This window comes from Siniperca chuatsi, linkage group LG9 (genome assembly GCF_020085105.1).
Source record: "Siniperca chuatsi isolate FFG_IHB_CAS linkage group LG9, ASM2008510v1, whole genome shotgun sequence".
NCBI classification, from domain to species: domain Eukaryota; kingdom Metazoa; phylum Chordata; class Actinopteri; order Centrarchiformes; family Sinipercidae; genus Siniperca; species Siniperca chuatsi.
This window is the reverse complement of record NC_058050.1, coordinates 24,403,733-24,428,283: the sequence shown is the minus strand read 5'-3', so window position 1 is coordinate 24,428,283 and position 24,551 is coordinate 24,403,733. Positions and strand designations below refer to the sequence as shown.

At 39.7% G+C, this 24,551-nt stretch overlaps 1 protein-coding gene and 1 long non-coding RNA gene across 11 annotated transcripts in view; one reads left to right on the top strand and one right to left on the bottom strand.

The window, feature by feature from the left end:
• The window catches only part of LOC122882240 (neuroendocrine convertase 1-like), a 180,559-nt gene that overhangs the window by 96,979 nt on the left and 59,029 nt on the right, over nucleotides 1-24,551 (top strand). For 8 of the 9 annotated variants that reach the window (XM_044209423.1, XM_044209429.1, XM_044209422.1 and 5 more), the window contains 7 exons: nucleotides 3,608-3,645; nucleotides 4,473-4,552; nucleotides 5,987-6,075; nucleotides 11,498-11,670; nucleotides 12,303-12,518; nucleotides 13,227-13,330; nucleotides 24,215-24,328. In XM_044209423.1, the coding sequence (XP_044065358.1) occupies nucleotides 3,608-3,645; nucleotides 4,473-4,552; nucleotides 5,987-6,075; nucleotides 11,498-11,670; nucleotides 12,303-12,518; nucleotides 13,227-13,330; nucleotides 24,215-24,328 (814 nt within the window). The remainder of the gene's footprint in view (nucleotides 1-3,607; nucleotides 3,646-4,472; nucleotides 4,553-5,986; nucleotides 6,076-11,497; nucleotides 11,671-12,302; nucleotides 12,519-13,226; nucleotides 13,331-24,214; nucleotides 24,329-24,551) is intronic. The other variant, XM_044209428.1, reaches the window with a different exon arrangement.
• Nucleotides 18,168-24,339, bottom strand: LOC122882247. Of its 2 annotated transcripts, XR_006379318.1 has the most exons (4): nucleotides 24,210-24,337; nucleotides 21,257-21,487; nucleotides 20,182-20,467; nucleotides 18,168-19,305 (listed from the first exon to the last, which is right to left on the bottom strand). It is a non-coding gene; the product is annotated as an uncharacterized LOC122882247 (long non-coding RNA). The 2 variants fall into 2 exon arrangements; XR_006379319.1 differs by lacking the exon at nucleotides 21,257-21,487 and having other exon boundaries at nucleotides 24,210-24,339.

Here is a 24,551-nt window from a genome sequence, read left to right as displayed (position 1 = left end):
AGTTTTTCATTAACGTCCTAAATGACCTTCGAATGAGTACTCAGGCAAAATTTCTATTCTGGTATTATTAGATCTTACCGCTGCTTTTAACACAGTTGAACTCACCTTTTTGTTGGAAAACTGGGTTGGGCTCTTAGATACTATCCTGTCCTTTTGTCATCTAAAAAATATTGTTAGAGTTAGACTCTTTTCTCAGGTCTACCAAAGAAAGCTCTTAGGCAACTACAACTTGCAAAATGCAGCTGCCAGAGTTCTTACCAAAACAAATAAATATGAACAAATTAGACCCATTCTAAAAGTTCTGCATTGGTTACCAGGAAGTCTGAAAATCCATTTAAAAATACTGCTACTGGTCGATGAATCACTCACTGGACTAAGACCAAATTATGCCTCTAACATGCTTTCTCTCTAGATCACAGAGGTCTTGTGATTTGGGCCTTTTCTCTGTTCCTCAGGTCATCGCAAGACACAGAGAAGCTGCATGTTGTCACTATGCTACACATACTTTGAACTTTGATCTGACTTTGTTCAAAAACAAACTTAAAACCTACCTTCTCTGCTGCCTGTAATTGAACTTTGGCCTTGTTTTGGTTTTTCAATTTGCTACTTATTAATCATCTCATTTAAATGTTTTAAAGCGTTCAATGTTTTTTAAATCCTATTTTATTTGTAAGGCACTTTAAACTATGAAATGTGCAATATAAATAAACTGCCTTACCTTACCTTGCCTATTATCTTAGAGATTACCAACACACCACGTCAGTGTGTGACACACTCTGAGTCTAAGGAGGGTTTGGGTGCAGATTTTATAATTCCAGTCGTCCTTCCCCTCCCTCGGCTGCTTCTCCATTCTTTCTTCCTCCCTCCATCCTTTGCTCACTTGTTACTTTGTTCCCTCCTGAGCAGCTTGACGTTAATTCCCAAAGATGTCTCCATCACAAAGTGAAAAGTGATGGTGTCACCTTTTAAACACCGACGTGACTCTGTGTGATCGTCTTTGAGTTAGGGTCTGACGCACACAAATAGAAGCACAAGAACATGCGTGAATGCACACTAAGGCGCCTTTCTTATAATTGAGTTGAAACAAAGATGAACTCTTAATGAAGCAGGCTCGTTTGCCTCCTGCAGACAAGCAATTTTTTTCACATAACAGCAGACTGTTTGTAGAGCTGCATTTATGTACTAAGGGGACGCACACCAAGCCTGGAAAAGATGTCCACTCCCAGAAGAGTTTTAGTCTCATTGTCTGGTTTAAACTCTTTCCTTTAAAAGTTCTCCCTAATTGGTGAGATGATTAGACTTGCTTGTATTACTGTTCACTGTGGGATGTACTGGGAAACAACGGTCACCAAAATTACAAAAAACGTTTCCTCACATACCCTTAGTTGGATGTAACCATTCAGGTAGTAAAAACATGTTTCTTGTAATTTGGGTGAAGCCACCCTCTAAAATGATCTTGACTTCAATGGCATTTTGTTTACAAAGGTTTTTTTTCCACAGACTTTATGACCCAAACCAGACAAACTGTGGTGATATTGATAGTTTGACAGTGTTGAAGTGTTGTATTATAAAAATGCATGTGTGTGTAAGTTCACTATTAAAGGTAATCTGTAATTTATGGACCACATGTATTATTCCTGAGCCATAATGGCAGCAGCACCTAGTATATACTTTGGCATGTTAAATCACCAAGAACCCCTCATGTCAGTTGGTTTTTGGACAATATTATTTTTTCTCAAATATTGGGGGGGTGTCTGGGTGTTTTAGTGACTAATGGTTTGCTCATAAATGCATAAATACCTTTAAAATATCAAGTAGCATCATCAAGAATTGAAGCTTAATTGATTCTGACCTGAAAAAGAGAAATGTTAGAGCAGGGATTGAAAAGGGAAACAGATCAGCATGAGGGAAGATTTCTGACATTTCATAAGTCTGAATCACTTGAATTCCATATGAAGACATCATGTTGGCCCTTAGTGCAGTATCACTCATCACAGAGTGCGCAAAACCTGCTCAGCATCCTCACTTGGCCAATGTGGAAATTCAACTTGGCTCAGGCAATGAGGAACGTTGTCCAGCGAACTCTTTCTCTTGTTCCCTTGAGAATGGAAACTAAAAATCTATAAAAACCTCACAACTTTGTGGTAGTTGATAACGCTCAGTATCAACTGGTGCTGCATTTTAAACCTTTCTCTTATACCAAACCACAGTTGCTAAACTGTAAACATAAAATGCAGTAGTTTGACAAAATAATCTTAACTCTGAACTGCATCCCAGTGGATGGAGTTTTCTCTTTGATTTTTGCTTTTTTTGCTCACTTCATTTATCTCAGGAAATACCACCTGACAAAAGGTGTTTATAGCAGTATATGTAAAAACTTTGGTACGCTGTAAGTCGAAGTAGAAATACATCTTATCAGTCACAGTTGTTCACAAACAGAAATGTATATGCAAAATTTGTGAATTAGTAGCTTTAATAAAATAAAAATGTCTGGAGCGCACTTGTCGCAGAGATGCTTGGTGGCGCATTCCAACGAACACAATTTGGTATTCCAAATTGGAAAAAAAAACAGGGTAAAAATACAGAGGGAAAAATAGAATTTAAAACAAATTGCCTGTAAAGTCCAAAACAAAACCAACCAACCAGCTAAGGAGGAAGTGTGTTTGGGGTAAGAAAATCCAAAGTGGGGGATGAGGACAGAATAAAGCATCAGTGGTTATGTAGAGGACGTAGCAGGTTGACCTGGCGTGGCATGGCACAGCATGGCAGGCTCCAATGAGGCTTCACCCACCCAGGGCTCCATCCCATCTGAGCTCAACACAATCAGGCCTCAACCGCAAAACCGACTGCAGGTTACCATGACAACCCGGAGGCACTGCCTGCATGGGACAAAGGCTGGCAGGTCCCTTGTGTATGTGTGTGTGATTGAGAGAGAGAGTGAGTGATGTGTGGCAGAGCAGGCGCGGCCCTCCTGGGGCCCTCATTCGTTTGTCTCTCGCTGAGACCACAGGAGCCCTGATGCAGCAGAGATGGGGGATGAGATGAGGGGAGGACGGGGAGGGGGCAAGTGAAAGAAAGACTACTGATGTGGAAAGAGAGGATGCTAAAAAGATGGAATGGAAGGAAAAGGTGTAGAGTGAAGGAAAGAATAAGAAATAAAAGAATTGGCTAAATGAATACAGTGAAGTTTGGGGGACTAAAGATTATTCTGTGCCCATTTGTTAATTTACTTATTCATCAGTCATGTGCAATACCTCATACAGCAGAGCCGGGATCTTGACACACTTGCTTTAAAAAATAAACTTCACCGTTACATTTTGGCAAATTAATTACACCAATTTGTAGGGTATTCAAAAGTCAAAGTTTTTATAACCTGTCACTGCAACTCCTACTTTGTTCCACAGAAAATAATGAAACAATAAGTGCACTTAGGCATGGTCTGATCGCACCATTTGACTGCACCAAAACATTTAAAATGAGGAATTGCTTTTTAAACTTCTTTGTTTAGGGCATCAAATGTCTCTTGGTTCCTCGCAGTATCAACTACCCAGTTCATGGTTTGATTTTTCACAAATTTTATAAAGTTTTCTTTTTTTTTCATTTTCAGGTGTAGATCATGCAAACAAGGACCTGAAGAAAAACTTTGTAAGTAAACTTAACATTAGATTTTTGAACAATAACTGATCTCTACCAAATTTTATTTAAGCTGAGCAGTAAAATATTATCATTCTAGTTATCTCATGTACTGTACAGTAGATCTCAGGGATGAGTATGCTATGTAATTTCTGATTCAGTTGTCTCGAGGTTATAGTTTGTTATCATTGCGTTTTGGTTACACAAACATACTTGGATTTTCATTAGAGTGAAATCTGTGACTTTCTCTTAGACTGCCCAATTACTTAAAACTGAGACAATAAAACTTTCATATAGTGATGAAGCTGATATATTCTGTTAGGCTGGTGATACACTGGATAGCCATAAAGCATATGTGGAGTGGCAGTGTTGTTTGCTCCTGCCTTGTCATATATAATCCTATAGGCAGTTTGAAGCACACAGGCCAACTTGTACTTTGTCAGAGCAGATTGTCTGGCATGGATAAGCCTGGTTGGAGAGAGAGAGAGAGAGAGAGAGAGAGAGAGAGAGAGAGAGAGAGAGAGAGAGAGAGATAGATACATAATTGCTCTTGTACCGTTTGCTGCCAAGACATCCTCCTCTCGTTATGCCTATATACACTGGCAAATTCTGACATGTTCACTTTTATGAGGCACACAGACACAGTCACAAACATCTCCTCAGTGATTGCCATCAGTCAGAAGAAAAATGTTGACAGACTAATTCAAGTGCCAGTATCAAGAGTTTTTTCAGCGGGGTTCCTTCATTTCCTGTCATGTCATTCTGATGCTTTGTGTTGAGAGTTTTGTGTTGTACATAATGTTACGCTGTGCTCCATTTGTTTTCTGCCTGGATTACAGGAGGCCCTCGCGAGTTTTGACCTGTGTGCTTCACACGGTCTGTCTCATGATCCCATGCCTGTCAGAGATGAGGAAAACAGGTAATGACTGTTGTCCTACGTTTCTTTTCTTGGGAGAGTCAATAAACTGACCAATTTAATTAGCCTTTCTAAAACCACAATTAAATAGTGTAAGAAACGGATTAAACGTAAGATGCAAGCGTTTAATGTCCGGGCTAACTAGCTTACAGTAATAACCTAACACAGCACTAGGCCATGGAGCATTTCATTAGCTAACTGCATTTTGTGGGGTTACAGTTTAAAAAAAAAAAAAGGCCCCATTCACGATAGCACATCCACTGTGTAGTATTTTCTCACTGTATAGAAGCTGGTTGACTATATTAGAGTTTAGGCTAACGTTAGCGGTTCTGTCCTGCTCTTTTTTGGATTTGGGGTTTACATTCCGGCAACCCCAGCCAACGTTACCGAAAATAGCATTATATTTGCCAAACACACTAGTTAGTTCTCATCCTAAAAGCCTTTTCTCTTGTAACATTAAAAGTGAAACATGCTATTTGAAAATACGAACAATAAAACATAAATCTAACCTCTATCTTGCTTGTCCAAGTATGTAAGCTAAGCAGCCTGTTATGTAAGAATTAAATAAGGAAAAGTGCAACTAGCTCTACACTGCAATACAAGAACAATGCTGTTTTTTTATTTACATCCTCTTCATGGATCATCAAATGGTAAGGATGTTGATTTGTTGCTTGTCTGGAACATGTTAGCTTTAGCCTCAGTCTTTTATCCCAGTATCATGTATGTAGCCATCAAGTATATTTAAGACACATTTTACAGAGTTCTCCTTTTAAAACAAGTAATCTGAAAACATTAAAAAGTCAGCCAGAGACTAATGGAGATAACGTTAGCTAAATGAACTAGCTAGCTATACAGTAGATGATAGAATCTAGAAACAAGAAGCCTGCTTTTGTCTACCTCTGTCAGAAATCAAAGACTGCATTATTCCAAAAATGATTAATAATTTCCATTGGTAAATCTGCCACCGTTATCAGTACTATAATTCTTGTGCCGTGCAAGAACGAAAAGCTTCACAGGCTTAGCACTAGTACATAAGAGTGTGGGCTTAGCGAATTGTCAATTAGCCCACTAAAGTATATTGCATTTACAATTTAATATCAAAAATTTTGTTATGGTTAATATGTTAAACAGATTTTGAGAATGTAGTAAATAAAAACAGTTACATACTTGGGGTGTCAAGCTAAGACATATTACAATGTTTTCAGTGCTGTGTACGAACAGGAAATCAGCTGCAGAATGCTTTCCTTAGTTTGAAATGCACTTTCAGTATCTTGGTGTTTGTCTGTACCAGTCTTAAAATCAGATGTACTGTATGTAATTGTCTGTCCAGGCTTAATTTGGGATGTGCACTGGTCAACACATCCAAAAAAAGAAAACTCACATCTCTGCATATTGAGTCTCAGTATGTGGCTAACATCTTATTCCCCTCTGTTTCAGTCACGGTACCCGATGTGCAGGGGAAGTTGCCATGGAGGCCAACAACTCCTACTGCGGTGTGGGCATCGCCTTCAATGCCAGGATCGGAGGTGAGGAAAACATTATAGCCTTATCGAGACAGTGGGAGGCAGTGCATTGTGGGTGACTATGACATGGCATTTTCAAAAACACTTGTAGTAGGCCACTAATCCTTTCTTATAATGTAGTCACTATTGTGTGAAAATGCAATAAAATAAAATAAAAAAACAATTTCCATTTGGAGTATATTATAAAGCAACTACAATCTGGACAAGAAATGCCTAACATGAACATTATCTTCAACAATAAAGAGGTGTATTTGTTTGTGAGGGACAGGGTGGCTTTCTGCATTCTTGCAAAAGACCTGTATCTTTAAAATAAAGAGGCACATGACATGATTCACCTTTTAATTCCTGTAGGAAATAAAAATGAGATTTGTGACAGGATGCTTTGAACCCAACCTTATTTAACTGTACCACAGAAAACAATTGAACAAAATGCATATAATACAAAAATTAATAACTCAAATTTACATTTTTGGCCCACATTCTGCAGTGATCACTAGTCCAAAAAATCAAAAACTTAGCACGTCCAGTGCAGCGAATTCTTTCATGTTGAATCATTTTTGATAGAAAAAACTAGTACAACTGACATTGCAAATTCTGATAAATCAAAGGGCTAGTGCCATATTTGGTTTGGATGGAAATTAAAATTGCATGGCTTGTTTGGTTGTAAGCATAAGCATTCTAAAATTTGGCAGAAAATGAATGAAAGAAAATATTAGTTGTTTTAGTTTGTCTGTAGTCCTGGTCTCTTCTGCTAGAGCGATACCCAGTGTTAGTTTGGCCTGTGGTTACTTTACTTTAATTACTTTAATTAAGTTAATAATGATCAACTGTACTTGAACTTTAGAGGTATCATGGAAGATGCGAAGTCATGTTTGAAAGTCTTTAAGATGGAGTTTTGGTTTTAAGTGATCAGAAATATTTCTTAAACGACTGTGAGAGTATGTAATTTATAGCAGTACACCTGCAGATATTGTGCATTTCGTGTGTATGTTTGGCTTCGCATTTATGTGAATGCAACAGACTACACGGTGACTGGCTGCTATTGAGCCGTGCTGACCCTATTTAACAGCTAATTTTTTTAGTGGGAGCTTCAGTAATGACTTTTTTAGTGTTGGTTGTAACATTTGCGAGGGATGAATGAACCGAATACACAAGATAGCCCATTTTCTGTTGTGAAATCAAAGATTTTTATAGGATACACTAAGAGTGCTATAAACCACAAGTTAATGAGAAGTACATGATATGTTTGAGTAAGAAAATTTCCCACAGCACTCAGATCTGAACGCCTCAAAACTAATTTCATACAGTGGTATCATCAGCATGAAACATGGAGAATGAAAAGAGGAAGCCCTCGGTTGAACTCTGACATTTGAACTCTGCTCTCTGATCTTTAACCCTTGACCCTCCCTTGTTTGTCAGAGGCTGATGAGAGCCTCTTGCAGAATTGACAATAAGAGAAAAAAAACTTGTTCATGAGGCAAGATCAGGAATCTCTTTCCACAGTTAGTCTTGATTTCACCTTGCTGAGTCTATTTTATCCTGACTCATAAACAGAGTCTGGCGCATTGGAGATGAAGGGGCAAGGCCCAAATGAAAGATGCATGTTGAACTACTGGGTGCAGTTGAGACCTGTGCTCACTGTCTGACAATGAGGATTGGCTGAGCTTTATCTCTCTGTGTGCATCTGTTTGGGAAATTTACTTGAAATGCTCAGTGAATGTATGTAGTCCTGTTATATTTGATGTTGTGAATATCACATTCAATCAACAGAAAGAAGACAAATTAAGCCTGATGATGTTTGTCACAAAAAATGTGTTGTCTTTTCATTTGAAATACATTTTGATGCATTGCAAGCAGATGATAAAAGACAATTATTAGAAGAGATAAACATTTTTTTTTTACAGTCACCAGACAAACTCATCTGAAAATGTCCTTCAGTGGAAACTCAATTAAATTTCATCTGAAAAGCCTCCTCAATTCAGTATACAAAGGAAGTGGACAGTACACAGACTTGAAGTGTAAAGCAAAAGAATATCTGTTGGAGAGTAGGAGCAGTTTTAGGTGGGGTGCAGAATTGAACATTGTTGCATGCCTACTTGTATGCAATGTGGCAGTGATGAAAATGTATTGTATTCAAGAAAGCAAAAGTAAGGTTTTAATATTATTTAGTTTTATTTTTTTTATATTAATTTCTGCTGGGGGGTCTGCACGGTGCTAATTATGTGTGCTAACTATCGACAGTTAGCAGCTAATTAGCCAGGTTAAGCAGTCTTAAAGTGGTTATAATCAATATTTTTATATTGATAATGGATCACATGACTATTTGTATGTGAAAGGCGTCGCTCGTAGTAACAAACCCACAGAGAAAGTATCACCCGACTCTACAGTCCCCCTCAGCTCTGTGGAGCTTTGTAGCATCTTTCAGCTCATTGTTTTGGTTTTCCGGCCCTGTTTTGGTTCACTCTCATCGCTCTCATAGCATAATTTTCGGCCATAGCAAGCAGCTGTTTTCAGCAAAAAACTCTAAAAACTGAAGCTACTCTGCTCAGCAACTGGTGAACATACTTGAGCATTTAGCAGCTAAAGAGACAGATATTTCCCTCAGGAGGCTCACGGTTAAAGGTTAAATTTATTGTCATTCTCTCTATATACAATACTCAGTATACGGGGGAATGAAATTGCATTCCTCTAGTGCTACGATGTATACAATAATAACAGATAGGAGAAAATAAATCTTTTGTACAGTATGTGTCTGCAGCGGTCATCAGGTAGGAGTAAGAGTTCAGTAGCCAGCCTGTGGGGAAAAGCTGTTAGACAGTATTGTGGTTCTGACCCAGATGCTGCTGGACCTTTTTCCAGATGGCAGTGGGTTGAGCAATCCATTGGAAGGGTGAGAGGAGTATTTGAAAATGCTGATGGCCCTGCTGGTTCAGGGGAGTTGATCGGGACCGAAACAGAGCTAAAAGGAGAGTGAATATTGGATTCATCAGAAACAGGGCTCCATGTGAATGAATGTTAATGCTGCCCTGTATCTGCTGGATGTGTAAGTAGGCAACTGTTTGCTAAGATGTTCACCATATCAATTTAAAAGGTGGTATAATATGTCAATGTTGTATTTAGGGCTGTAGTCAACCAAAGAAAATCTCGGTCGACTGAAATTCTATTTACTCTTCAACCAATCGATTGGTTCGATGCTGGGTGCTAATCAAAGATACACAATGTTGCCAAGCAAATGAATTTTGAAAATTTTGAAATGAAGTTTGACCATTTCTTTTTCACATGTAGCTATATCGTTACCTTCAGGGCATGTCTATCAAGGACATTTACATAACGTTACAGCAGCAACTCGCAACACACGCCGAGGATCACACAGCAGAACGGGCTTCGGTATAACAACAAAGCTACAGTATAAAGTTCCACAAAAAGCAACATGAAAAAACAGTTAATGTTACAGGCGTCCAACCCACTACTCTCATTATTTAGTCGGCAATCCATCATTGAGCTTGAACCATTACCTTGTTAAGAAAATAAACTTTATGCGCTCAGCTCTTCTGTCCTCTGAGGCTGGGGGCCGATGTAGCGATTTGTGCTGGTTCAAAGTTGTGAAAACGGGGGTGTTTTGACTTCTTGTTTTATAATCTATTAAAACATACAATTATTAAAACAGAAACATTTGTTGAGTAAAATATATTTGAATATTATTTTATTCATAATCAATGTTTCAATTTCTAACACAATATAGCCTATCACACCTAAAATACATGGATTAAGAAGTGCTTTTCTCATCATGAAAGTAACACCAGTGATGGTCCAACCAGAGCATATCGACCAACCAAGCGACCAACCGACCAGAAGGTGTCAGCCCTAGTTGTGTTTACAGCAAGTGGCCAAAATCAGTTATTACAAGTTTAACCCTTACATATGATTTGTTGTTATCGCTGGCTATACAGAAGCATAGAGTTTACACTTCATTCTCTACCCTTTGTTCCTTTTGGGATAATTTTTTTCTTTCTTTCTTCTGTCTTCCACCCATGTATTATGTGGATACTGCACATTGGGATGTTATTTTGGCTTGTTATTTGAAGAGTGACGCCTTCTAGGCTCCCTGGAGGTGAATAGAAGAAAGTACTTACCTCAGCTTTCTCTCACTGTAGTTATTCTGTCATCCACTGATGTCAATATATAACATTGCATGGCAACCTAGGCTGCTATGGCTGAAGTCATATTGCAAGTATTGCAAGCAGCATTGCCACTCCATCGTAGGCTTATCTGAAAATAATGTAATGATAATTGGTAAGGTTACTTTAACCATATAGTCTTTTTATTAGGTGTTTAAGCTCCTCAAGCTTTTGCATGTGGAGAGTAGCCTTTTTTAATGTTGTACTGTAAGTTTTTAAAATATATATGTTATTTTTGTCATAATGTTATTGTTATCATCAGGGGTGTAAATAGCAGTTTCCTATTTTTCAGAATTTGTGTTGCGCATTGAAGAGTAAATTTAGAAAAGGCAGCAAATTAATTAAATGATGGACTTTCTTTAACATACATCCAAACACTAATTTGCACTGCAGATAATTTGTAAATGATTGAGTACTGTCTGACACCACTCACACACAAAACCCTAGCACAGGTTATAGTCTACAAGGATAGTTATTAAATGTTTTTAGAAAGGGCCCTTGGCGAATGACAATCCAGCAAAAAAGCAAAAGCCATTATGTCCAAGAATGTGATAGCTAGTTAATAACGGTCACCCGGACCAGAGAGCTTTCTTTTATGCCAACATTTGCTAAGCTAAAACCAGTTAACACTATTGAGAAGACATTAAAGATATAAATCATTGTGCAATTTTATTTTACAGCTGATAGTGGCAAGGTTACTGCCATCACTTTCATGTTCATTCTCACAAAAATGACCTAGTTTAAGTTCACTTTTGACATTTTCATTTTAACAACCAGCAATGTAGCAAATGCAGAGATTTAAGAATATAGAGAGACAGACAGTGATGGAATTCATATAGCGACAGAAAACAGCGATATAGCAAAGAAGCAGACACAGAGACAGACATTGAGGAAACAGACAGATAAAATCTGCACAAACAACAAAGACTGACACATGAGAAAAATAGAGAAGACACCAGGAGCAGACTCTACTATAGGCCAGCTGCTGTAAGTGTGCTTACAATGTGTTGGTGATGCATTTGCACCTGAAGTAATGTGCCATAGCTCTGTTACTGTATTAACGTTTAGTAGATGGGACACCTTCACTTTTACAACATAAAAAACAGAATCCTTGTGTCTGTTTTTAAGCAGCACCAGGGTGCAAAATGCTCTTCAGGTATGTGTTTCAAAAGTGTACATTTTTGTTTGGTTTTTCCACAAACCTTCCCTCCGAACTCTGATCTTGGTGACCTTTTCTATCCGTCCAGGTATCCGCTTGTTGAACGGCTCTGTCACTGATGCCATGGAGGCCACAGCTCTAACCTTCAACATCCACTTCATCGACATCTATGTCTGCAGCTGGGGCCCGAAGGACGACGGGGCCGAGATGGATGGGCCGCAAAGCCTGACAGAGAAAGCCCTTCGGCTAGGAACTCAAAAGGCACGCCTTTCACCTCCAAGTTCATACTGCTGTCTGTCAGATGTAAAGCAGACTTCCACACTGTCAGTGGAGCTGAGATTGGAAGGACAAACTCTCAAGTGTTGGGATTATATAGATGGATTTAAATACAAATTTATTTATTTTCAAGAGTTTATAAAATTATTGTCCATACCAAGTGTTTCAGATTAGAGGTGGGTTTAGGAATATTGAAAATGTATCCAATTAAAACTTGGCTATACATCTGTGTCTCAACTTAAGTTATCTTTCCAGCAGTCTATGGGTGTTTTTTCCATCTTATTATCCGTCCATGTTTTAAGTGTATTCCAAATCTGACCCCTGACATTTTCCATTTTTTTGTTTATGGCTTTTGCGATAAATGCTTTGTAGCTTTTGTTTCAGTTTTAGTTTCAGTTTTGATTATTGTAATCTGTCCTTGTGAATTTATTGAAATCCACATGGGGCTCCTATTTTTCCACCCTATGTTTGAGCCCTATGTAAATCTATACAGTATGATATATTTTTTCATATGTGACATTTGAAATGCTCCGCTGGCCGCTAGATGGAAACATTCTTTATGAAATCCACTTTTCACTTGTTCTTTCACTTTGACGTCCCTCTGTTTGTGTTGTCAGGGCCGAGGTGGGAAGGGCAGCATCTTTGTGTGGGCGGCAGGTAATGGTGGAATGCAGCGTGACCACTGCGGTGCAGACGGTTATGTTAACTCCATCTACAACATTGCCATCGGCGCTGTCTCTCAAACAGGGAAGCCCGCCTACTTCGGCGAGCCATGCCCCGGTGTGATGGCCGTCACTCTGACAGGGGCCGGCGTGGGAGGCGCACTACCTCTGGTTACTGTGCTTGTACCACCTAACACATCTAACAACAGTGTTTATCATTAATGAGGTTATATGTGTGTGTGTGTGTGTGTGCCAGCAGCCCTGCTCTTTGGCTCCTGTGAGCTGTGAGAAGCCTGTTAAAGAGCAGCCACTGGCGTGATATTTATAGAGGCCTGCCAAATGACCTAGGTGACTGCTGGGCGCACACACACACACACGCAGACACACAGAAGCAAACAAGTGTTAATTGGAGGTAAAGCGTGGCTGAGGGAGAGGAAGAAGCTGAGGTGTTGATAGCAGAGGTAGCAGTGAAAAGCTGGGAAGAAACGCAGTGCCAACTTCAGGGCTACAGAAACAGAAAGGCAAATTTTATCAGTGTGATATCTCCTTTGTCTGCTGGGATTCCTGCACTTTTCCACCTCACATTAGATGGTGGTCAGACTAGACACAAGTTGTTTTTTTAATTATCATCACTGTAAAACTGTGTTGACGTGTTCTAATGACAGAAAAAACTGATACAGTAGCTGCTACAGTGTGGGAACTCTACTGGCCTGATTTGCTGCAAAGCCGCATTCTTTTCCAAAAACCTCCCACAAACAACACGTTTGAGATGAGTAGTTGGATAGAACAGCTCACATGCACCCATCTTTTTACTATGTGTACTGATATGACATCTGCATAGCTGTATCTTGTAACATATTTGGTTTGCTCTCTCTCCAGGTCACTGTGACCAACACTGGTGATGGCTGTGTCACACACTTTGCAGGAACATCCAGTGCTGCTCCGATTGCTGCAGGGATTCTGGCTCTTGTCTTAGAAGTAAAGTGAGTGTCTATCTACCCAGTCATACTGCACACCAGTAATACAACAACAATAAATGTGAAACCTTGTTGATTTTTTTAGGGAGTTGCACAAGGACACTTCATTCAATGTGAATGCTTACAGTCTGAGGGGCTTCACTCCCCAGCCTTGTGATGTTTACTTTGATTTCTTGTCATGGTTGTGATGATTGATTGGTATTGGTATTGCCAGTGTTCATTTTTCTCATATTTAAGGCCACATTTCTCACATTCTCCCTGTGCTTTCTTTTACAGAAAGGTATTTTCACCCATGTTCCTCTTTAACACCTTGTCTTTGTCTTCACTGAAGAAGACAGCTTTGTTAGAAGTAATTTTCCCATCAGTCCTTTTTCTCCCTTCAATATGCACTGTTGCCAGAAAATCTGAAATCTTCAGCTCTATTGGTTCTTTAATCACAGTACCGTCCTCCTGTTTTTTGCAGTAAATATGTTTGCCTTTCTGCTCTAAATCAATACAAATCTAACTAGCTAGCACGCAACCTAAAATGCTGTGGCTAGGGCTCCAACTAATGATTTTTAGGCATACTAGCGGTGTGGCTCAAGGGATGGTGATGTTGGTCTGTCGGTCAGTCAGTCCAGCACATTGGTCAAGACTGACATATCTAAAAAACAACAACAACAAAAAAACAATGATTGGATGGCCGTACAGACATTCGTGGTTCCCAATTAATGTCTCCTAATGACTTTGATGACCCCCTGACTTTTCCTTCAGGTCAGAATTTTAATTTGTTCAAGATTTTGGTCTTGTTTCATTAGCCTTTCACTTCTCTTGATTTGTGCCGTTGCCAGAAAATCTGAAAAACTGTGCTGACAGCACAGCGCCCTCCTCCTGTTTTGTGTAGTAAAGCAGTGGACCTTTCTTCTGTAAATTAATCCGACGGGTTGATTATTTTCCTTTTCAGTTAATCTGTTAAAGTTATTTTTGCAATGATCAATTAATGGTTTCATGTATAAAATGTCAGAAAAAAATGAAAAATGGCCATCACAGTTTCCCAGAGCCCAAGGTGACATCTTCAGATAGATTGCTTTGTCAAACTGACAGTCCAAAACCTAAAAAGACAGCCTATGTTTTGTAATATCACTTTATGAATGGCTTAAACAGTTACTCAGTTGTCATCACTTCATTCATATCATGCTGAAATAATCATTTCAGCACTAAAAGAAAGAGAGAGACTATCAAGAATTTTTACATTCAAATTCTGCACCTTTGAGCTGTACCTCGTCTCTCCTCACCATTTCCCCTCCTCTCTGTTTGCTGTTTTAGTCCCTTCTTTGATGTAGATCATCTTTTGCTCCTACCCTTTCTTTCTGGTCTGTCTAAATCTGCAAATATATCTCCTCGCTCTTTTTTCTTCTCTCCCTCCTTTGTCTTGTCTGCCACTTCCTACCATTTCCCAAGCCCCCTTTTTCTTCATCCCTCTTAACACGCCAGCTGTCGGTGTGGCCTCGGGCCTGGTGTTTTGTGGTGGTATCAGCGGCGTCTACGCCTCCTTCATGTTATGGATGGTACTAGAGGCCGGCTTTACTGCTCCAGCTGTCATGCCACGGCGTCTCAGTCTCAGTCGCTTGGCTGTAAAATGGAGCGCGGGTCCCCTGGGCGAGGCGACTCCCAGGACATTACTGTTAAAGGCTTTGTCGTGACCCGCTGCTACTGACTAAACTATATATCACCTCTCTCGCTCCGATCGGCAGCATTCTGCTCACGTCTTTATGGAGCTGGGTTGTCTCTCTCTCTCTTTCTCTGTTTCTCACACTTGCTCGTTCTGTGTCTTTCTCTCACACTCACTCATATATTCTGCCATATTCTCTTTCACACATGCAAACCTTTTCTGTCCCCATTCATCAGAAACAACCTGCCTCATATATAGCATCCACAAGCACCAAAGCATGTGTATATACAAACATAAGGGTACATTTAATGCATATCTTCGTATTTTCATGACAATTAAATGTTTCCACTCAGCTCTACTCTGTGTTTAGAATTACTTGGCAAATGTTAGCATACTAACATGCTAAACTAATGTGGTGAACATATTACAACATTATACTGTACCTGCTAAACCCAGCATGTTAACGTTGCCATTATTAGCTTTCTGACGTTAGCATTTAGCTGAAAGCTTCTTCGACTGTAGACTCTTAGTCTTGATAATAAGTCTAACAGTAGCCCAATTTAGAATGATGTACAGCATTGATCCAACTCACTCCTAGACTGCTGACACACATGCCACAAGTGTCTTCTGTAGACTTGCTGTATTTGCACATACCTGCAACTCTATCAATACATACTGTATATTCTGTTTATTGTCGCATGTGGTTATTAGATTACACATTTAATCCCTCTGTCAATCACTCTGTTATCTCCACCTCCATTTTCTCTTCATGCAACTACACTCTCCAGAATTGCATCTTTTCTGTGTCTAATGAGAAATGCTCAAAGTTTTCTTGCAATCTTTTGCTTTATCTTTGTTAATTTTTCAAAAAAGCGAGCAGATTGGAGAAATGCAAACACTGTGACTAGGGCTCCAAAGCATTTTATCACACTGTGATAAGATGCACTTACTAAATGTTTATGAAATTGCACAGACTTGGAAATGAATTGTCTTTGTCATATCTGATATGATGTGACGTTTTTTGCTGGGAATAGTTGATATTGCAGCATACAGTGTTGATAAAAATGGCAGAGAGCCTAAATGGGCGTACAGTGTGTTGTTGTCTATGCTATTAGAATATCCTTCAGTGTTTTGCTGCCCTAACAGTGTCAGGGTGTCACTGTCTATTTGTCTCTCTGACACTATGTTTGCCTGTCTGTCTCCATCTGTCTCCATCCATCCGTCTTGACGCCTATCCAACAGGGTAAATCAATTCTTTGCTCGTTCTGTTTGTCAGTCGTTCTGTCTCTGACTGTTTGTTTGTTCACTTTATCACCGTGTCAGCCTCTCTGTCACTTTATCTCTGATTCTTTCAGCCATTCATTCATCCAGTCTATCCATTTGTTCAGATGGAGCTGAACATTTGGTTTTACTGTGATTCCACCTCATGTTGTAGGATTTCAGCCAAGTCGCCAGAATAAAATGTAACCATTTTATGTTTCTGCAACCCACAGATACATTGAATGTCTACGTTTTTATATGTATAATACGTATCATGTCAACATTTCTACAATACGTATCATGTGGAAAGTGACGTCGTTCAGATGACATCCTCTAAGGCAGACTTTGATACGTGGTGGTGGAGGGGAGGTCGGCGGTCAGATGGCTGGAGTTGCAAAAGCAGCAGAGACCCTTATGGTTTTTGTGCCTAAACATAACCAGACCTTGACCACAGCGTTTGAAATGTAGAGATTCAACATTTGAAACGTAGCGATTCAACATATCCGTGGTTTGCAGAAACATAAAATGGCTACATGGTATTCTGGCGATTGGGTTGGGGATTTTAACACTTGCAGATGTCCATTTTTCTGTCCATCCTTCCTGTTTCCACTGAGTGTATTTGGGCTGTGCTGTGACCAGGTGAACTGTAAATAATCTTTTATCCTCTTTTAACCCGTTGGTCAATTTAGCCATTTAGTGCTCCATGGTAACTCCATGTAGAGTGATAACAGGCCACTTGCATTATCCAAAGTAAAAGGACTCATCTTTGTCAAAACAAATTGTTAATGGATTTTATCGTATGACCTTTCATTTCTTAAAATATAGAAAATATGAAAGATTAACTTTCTATGACTTTCTAGCAGTGATTTATATTTGGAACAGGTATGTTAATATCAGTGAGGGCGTCTCCGGTGCTAATGTTCTTCATTTGAAAGGTGTGGGTGATTTTATTTTGTACACAGCCTCATACAAATTCTACTAAATTATCTACAGTAAATGACGATTTCAGCTTTGGACTGTAAACAGTAGTCATGTAGTGAATCCCCATTTCTATAATAATTCATTACCTTCCCTTCTCTCTTTCTGCCTGTGTCCAGTGAATGAGAAAATGATGTATATGACGTACTCTGTGGGGAGTTAAGGTGTAATCAGCCAGTGATCTCAGTGGGAGAGTACATGGAAAAGTGAATCCACTCGCTCTAATTGGCCTTAACTCACACACTCCAACCAGACATGCACACACACTCACACGCAAGTATGGTGGCCGACAAGGGCATGCGTAAAGTGGAGAAAATACAAAACAGAACAGAAAAACAATGAACGGATGGTACGGAACTGACTTCATGAGTCACAAACCTTTTTAGTGTCTTCTGGAAACACCTCCGTTGTCGTTTTGTGTATTTGCAGCGCGTTTGTGTATTTGCAGCGCGTTTTCGAAATGCTGCTGAGATGTTTTCTTAATTTGCTGGTGTTTTGACGATTTGCATGTGTTTTCTCACCGTACACATGCACAAACACACACACACTCATCCTCAGTGAGGGCATCTCCTTCGCTAATGTTTCGCTAAAGTGCAGTGAAGGTCACTGGCATGTATGACCTCTCACACTGGCATGTATGACCTCTCACAAAAACACAACAGAGCTTGACTATATGACTTATGTGTGGATAATACTGGTATACTGATATTAATATACCTGTGAAACTGTCTTTGGCATTTTTAAGAATGCCTTTTTACATTAGCTAATCTAACCTCCGTACCTCATTGAAAAATTCAAACCAGTCTTCTAAAAGAATGTTGAAAATGTTACAAATTTAGACCAGCTTTAATCAGGCTACAACATGTTATTTGGTAACTATTAGCAACATATTAGTATAAAACAGTATGAATTTATCTCCTCAAAGTCAAAAGATGTAAAGTCAAGTATGCCAGAACAAAAAGTAACATTATATTTTTATGTAAACAGAAAAGTATCATCAACTATAGACATCATCAAAATGCCAAAAAATTATTTTGCCCATATCGGGGTGGGGTGCACAATACACAAAAACTGTATACATGTAAACACAAACAAGTACAATACAGTACGTTCAAAGGCAGTGAACATACTCCACATTACAATGTAGAGTATTGGTGCACAAGAAGTGACATACAGACACACATACACAATGATTTGTATATGAACACATGCAAAGAGTGTACGTACACAATTTGTCATACAAAGAGACAAGCATAGACACATATGAACATTCAACACGCATATTAAGCTCTCACAATTCTCACAAATCTCATTAATTTGTGCACATGGTGCTGAACCAATCATAGAAATATACACACATATACAGGCATACAGAGGCAAACTGTCTGTGGTCTCACAGTCATACAAACACACACACACACACACGGGTACACATGTATTCATTAACCACAGAAATCAGGGCTACGCCGGTGGAGTGTATTTAAAGGAGATTGCAGGCATGCAGTTATTGGACTTGGCCTAATTGATAAACCCATTAGTAACACTTGTTCAGATAACATGGGAGGAATCTCAGTCTGCTCACAGTCACTCCAAATGGGTTCACTTAGGCTTAGAGTGCAGCACATTAAGAGAAGATTACAGAGCGATGTGGAGCGTCTTACCAGTCTGCGCCTCGCTACTGTGAGATTAATAGAGACGAACTAAGGACAGAGACAGAGAGAACATTGGACTCTGATCCGTTATAGGGTGGGGTGTATGTGGGTGTAGTTGTGCAGCAGTTGTTGGTTTGTGGGTCTGTATGGGTGTTTGCATGTGTGTGTGGGTGTGATTTTGCTTCTGCTGTGTGTGTTTGTCTCTATATGTGGGTGTTTCTGTGCTTCTGTGTAAATGTATACCCACATGTGTTTTAGTTTCTCTGCCTTTCAACTAAAGCTGCGATGTGGCCGGCAGAAGATCTAAATACAAAGTGTCCAAGCAGAAGATGTGCTGCCTGGGATGAGACAGTGGGGTTTAAACTGCGGCTTGTCTTGTAGCAACACATTATATCCTGCTGACTAACAAGCTTGACTGTTAGTGTTATCTCCTTCAGTTTCTGTTAAAACAAAAAGAAAATAACAAGAAAATTGGACATGCTGAGCTTCAGTAAAGCAAGCATTAGGGTGACTGTAAATGCATCAGCCTATTCTTGCTGCAAATATGTCCATGATACAGGATGGAGTGAAGACTATTACTGATTTTTGAGTTAAAGCTGATGATGGCTCATATTTGATTCTACTCCTCATATTTAAATTGGACCTTTTCAAGCCACAAAAATACAAATATTCTGAGATGCACTGATCTAACTTTTTCTTCCCCAGATGTTGATTCTGACCTCACTTGTGGTACTGATCCGATACCAGTGCTGTTTTGTCCAAAATATAGTCTTATTTTTCAATAGTGATTTTTTTTTTAAAAAGATTCAGAAGGCACTGACAAATAATGCCCTGCCGACAGGGGTATCAGATCAAAAACCCCTTCTGTGTCGTAGATAGAGGTTGCAAACACTCTATTTTGTCGTTTAAGTTTGAGGACTTTGTTGGATCCCTACAAATATTAAGTGGTGTCTTCTAGATATATACTAATATAATATTTAGAATGCTCCAGGGAAACTCTGTGTCTGAGGGTAAGAATTGTAAGAAAAGGAAACTATGTGATTCATTCCAAATGTCACATTATAATCAATTTAAAAAAGTATTGATGAATAATGCATTAAATATGTGATCAAATCAGCAGAAACTTACATAAAACTAGAGGTAGACGACATTGTTTGGATGATATCTGACCTGCAAAAGGCAATTACTGGAAAACTGATTGATCCTATGTCACATATTTTCATCTTTTACAGCATTAGCAAACATACAGTACATTGTGTTGAAAGAATTATGTGGCTTGTGCTCCCTACAGAATTTCATTTTCGATGATTGTTTACCAGAAAAAAATGTTGAGTGTGATGCTTCTAAATGATCGGGCGCTGACAGTGTTTTCCTCTGAGCCCTGATCTCTCTCTCTTTCTTCACGCCTCCATCTTTCTGTCCCCTCAATTGCCCATCTTTCGCGTTCTCTCCCCTGGGCTGGACACTTTGTCCTTGCGCTCCCATGTCTCCTCCTCCTCGTCCTCCTCCTCCTCATCCTCCTCGTCCTCATCCTCTGCCTGGGCCCAGTGTGAGTGATAAATTATTCGTGGGCATGCTCTGAGGGCCCAGGGCTGCTCATTCCTGCACACAGAGGACTAGCATTGATCCGGCCTGTGGTTCAGCTTAATTGGAAACCCAGTTACAGCAGCTACAGACACACTCCAACACACACAAACACAGCGCGTGCATACACACACACACACACCCACACACACACAGTTGCACGAACATGCACTTCCAGACATGCCATCTACTGTAAAGCCACATTAATACACATATATGCACCATTGTACAGTTATACACTCATGTATAGATGCATGCATATTACAAATGTCAGCATAATTACACAACACACAGACACACAATCCCCACATGCATTCATGCATCAGAGTGTTAACATCTGCCCAGGCATCAGCTACAGTATGTATGTTTTATGATTTAACATTGCACATATACAAACTGCAGTACATAATACAATATTGTGCACACACGTGTTTCCTATCCAGGGATACACAGCTACTATATACACATAGAAACACACACACACACACACACACACACACACACACACACTCCAACATAAAAACTTACTTCACACAACTGCGTGATCTGACATGCAAGGACAAGTAGATGGACACAAACCTCTGCACGCGCACACACACACACTTTATAGTCACTAAGTCTGCATTCTAAGCGGCACTAAAGAGGAGTAACAGTCCACAGTGGAGCAATATGGAGGCCCAGGGTTATCGATTGGACTGAGACACTGACTATCATACAGCTAATAGATTACATCAGACACATCGGAGCGGCCCAGTCAATGAGGCCTGATCCTATTAACTGGGGATTTGTAAACAGTTGTGTGCTCACTGTGACGGCCGCTGTGCTGCTTTGTGAGCCTTGGCGAGGGGATGAAGGCTGTAAGGGTCTGGAGGAGGCTCATGTATTGTTGCACTCTGCCCCAATCTCCTGTGAGCTGCAGCCCATCACATTCATGTGTGTGCTGGACAACATGCTTCACTGTTATTGTCTTTGTAACAGTGATGTCAGTTCCAGTTCTATTCCTCCTGTTGTTGTCTGTCCTTCAGAAGAAGCCAGTGTCTGCAATTATAATTTTACAGTGATGAATACAGCTTTCACGGAGTGAAATAATCCATGACAGGAAACCTGATGCCTTCACTGGGTTTTGCCAGAATTTTAAGTTTTAGTGTTATTTCTTCATGCATGATTTCAATGTTTGTCATATGTCAGTGTTGCATTACTTTAGGTTGAGTTAAATGATTACTGTATAGCATTGTTATGTCCTTTTTGTACGGAGGGGGCGTAGTGAAACCCTAAAAATGGCACATCTACCATGGTTGGAGATGCTCTGCATACTCTGCTAGTGACAATAGTTGATCGGCTTTGTGGGGTTACATATGTTGACAAAGCCAGCATTTTTGATACATACCAACAACAAAGTGAAACAGCTTCACAAAAAATCACCACACCCTCCATCATCTCGTTAAGTCTTTTGGTCTAAATGCTACTTTGCGTGCAAGGACAGCAGTTGATATCATAGAATTTGTGTTCTAGAAATACTTAAAAAAGGTTTATATTAAAAATGTCATAAATAATTAGAACAACAATTAAAAATAGCAATAACTAACCCTGGAAATCGTCTTAAAGGATCCTTCGCTTTTGCTCATATTCTTCTACTTGAACTGCATACCAAATTCCATAAATAGTGTTCTTTCTTGCAGCCAAACCAAAACCAACAGGAGGAGAAAACACATGGTCTTGCACTGATACAAAGAGGTAGTGCAGAGAAAAAAAGTCCCACCTCTATGTGAAAGAAACCTCACAAGTTAACAGCTCAGTTCATCTTAAGTCCATTACAGCATAAGCAATACTTCTGTTTAACCAGCACTATGTTAGATGCTGGTCGTGGGGTTTTCAGATTAATTTCGTGGCCTAAACCTATTCACATGTCCCTTCAGGGGCTGTGCGGCAAAGAGGGGTGAAAACATTGAGGGAGAGAGAGAGATAGCAGTAAAGTGGGTTCACAGCCAGCAGTGTGTTTTTAAGAGCAAAACGACTTTTCCAAAATAAATAGATCTGTGTCGCGGACTGCTAGGAGGGAGAAAAGCCCTCGGTTCAATAATTAATTCCCGAGTCGAGGGTTTTGGAGAGCCGCTGATTGGGCTGATTCTTTTTTTTATTCTGTTATGATACAAAGGAGGCCGTTTGAAGTAATTTGTCCCAGAGAGAGCGGCTTGGAATACCATACATGCTTTGATTTAGCAAAGCAAATTTAATTTTGTTTGCTTTATGCAAACCAGCCGGGGCCGCGGGGGTTTCTCTGATTCCACCAGAGGGGTGATGGTGGTGGTGGTGCTGATGATGGAGGTGGGGGAGTGCACACAACAGAATCACGCTGCTGCTGCTAATATATAATACAGACGCACACTCATACAGCCGCATGCAGTGAGCAGCAACAGTTCAAAAGTACAAAGCCTATTCCCCTACACACACACACACACACACACACACACACACACACACACACACACACACAAACATACACACACACTCCAATCCCTTTGAAATCAAAGCTTAAAATAATTGTTTGTGCGTTGTGTTTTGTTTCATTCTCTCCGTCTATTATTAGTGTTACTGGTATTATTCCTATCATGTTGTTTTAGCTGCCCGCACTCGCTGCTTGCCGGGGTTTTGTTTTATGCTGCTAATGAAAGCTTCTCTCCTCGCTTTTGTTCTGCTTCGTTTTTTCCAATACGTGAATGGAATACATCTGTTTATATCTGTGCCTGATATTTCCTGAGACTCAACGGCACAATAATGAAGAGGCTACTTGTGATTTTGTTTTTTTTTTCAAGGGCTTTTCTTCACATTTTTGTGCAGACATGTACCATACTGTAAATACTATGAAGATATACCTTACCGTGGCTGAACATGCATAATGTATTGCAGTTATGTCATTAATGATGGGAAGTCTAACTGTGTTGCACACCTTTTATTACCTTGTTCTGTTCTCCTGTACTGGCGAAACGACTGTCCATGTACAGATGTTAAGCAAACAGTGGAGGCATTTCTTCTCAGAAAGAGAAAAGGCTGTTCAGAATGGGTGGCCAAGTGGTTTTCTTATACTCCATTCAATTCATTTTCTTAGGGAACAATAATGAGTGACTAAAGCAGAAAAACCCAATTTCCTTTATGCTTTTTATATCCTGAAAAAGCCCTCATTGACGACCCTTTGGTCTTTTGTTATAGAAAACTGAGCTAATATCCTCCAGCTCTCGGCGCAGTTAAAGGTCTTAATTGGATTCCATTAGTATATTGCTTGACATGACACTTGAGTCCACTCTATTAGAATTCCCCTGCCTGGGATTAAAAAGAAGACTTTTTCTACATTTGACTCTCTAGGTTCTTTTGTTAAAGTCTCAAATATTCTTTGTTGGATTCACAGTTTTTTACTGACACTGTTATTAAAACCGTAAGCTTGACTTAAACAGGTGCTTTTATGTCTAGAGGACCTGCTGTAAAAGGTTTGGCAGTGTCTCATCGCAGCAGTTTATGTATCAATAAACCTTAGCATTAATACAGCATACGCATTACTTGTGTGGCTGATAGAATGTGCTGTAAGGCCTATAAAACAGTCCTCCAGCCTCTTTCTACACAACACTAGAGCCCATATTGAGCTCCCTGCAGGTTTCTTTTCAGAGTATCATACAGAGTTGAAGTGTCTCCTCTGTGGTTTCAGTCGGTGTAGAACACGGGCCGAAGGAAGGATGCGTTTGATGATATTCTGTTTCATGTCTCTTACCCTAGTCCTGAGCTGACGTGGAGGGATCTTCAGCATCTGATCGCCAAAACAGCAAAGATCCCTGACCCCAAAGAGCCTGGGTGGAACATCAATGCAGCAGGATACCATGTTCACCATAGGTATAGTGATACATCCATGCAAACATTCAGTGGTTTTGAACACAAACATGTGGTATCATCATTGGGGTTACATTTAAACCTAGTGTTCTGCTTCCATTCTGCCCACTTTTTAAGTGAGGCTTACATGTAAACTGATTGGTGTATTAATCACATAATTTACATATCAATAGTTCCTCTCTTTAAATCCAAAGTGAGCTACCATGCTTGCCTGAAACCCTTGATT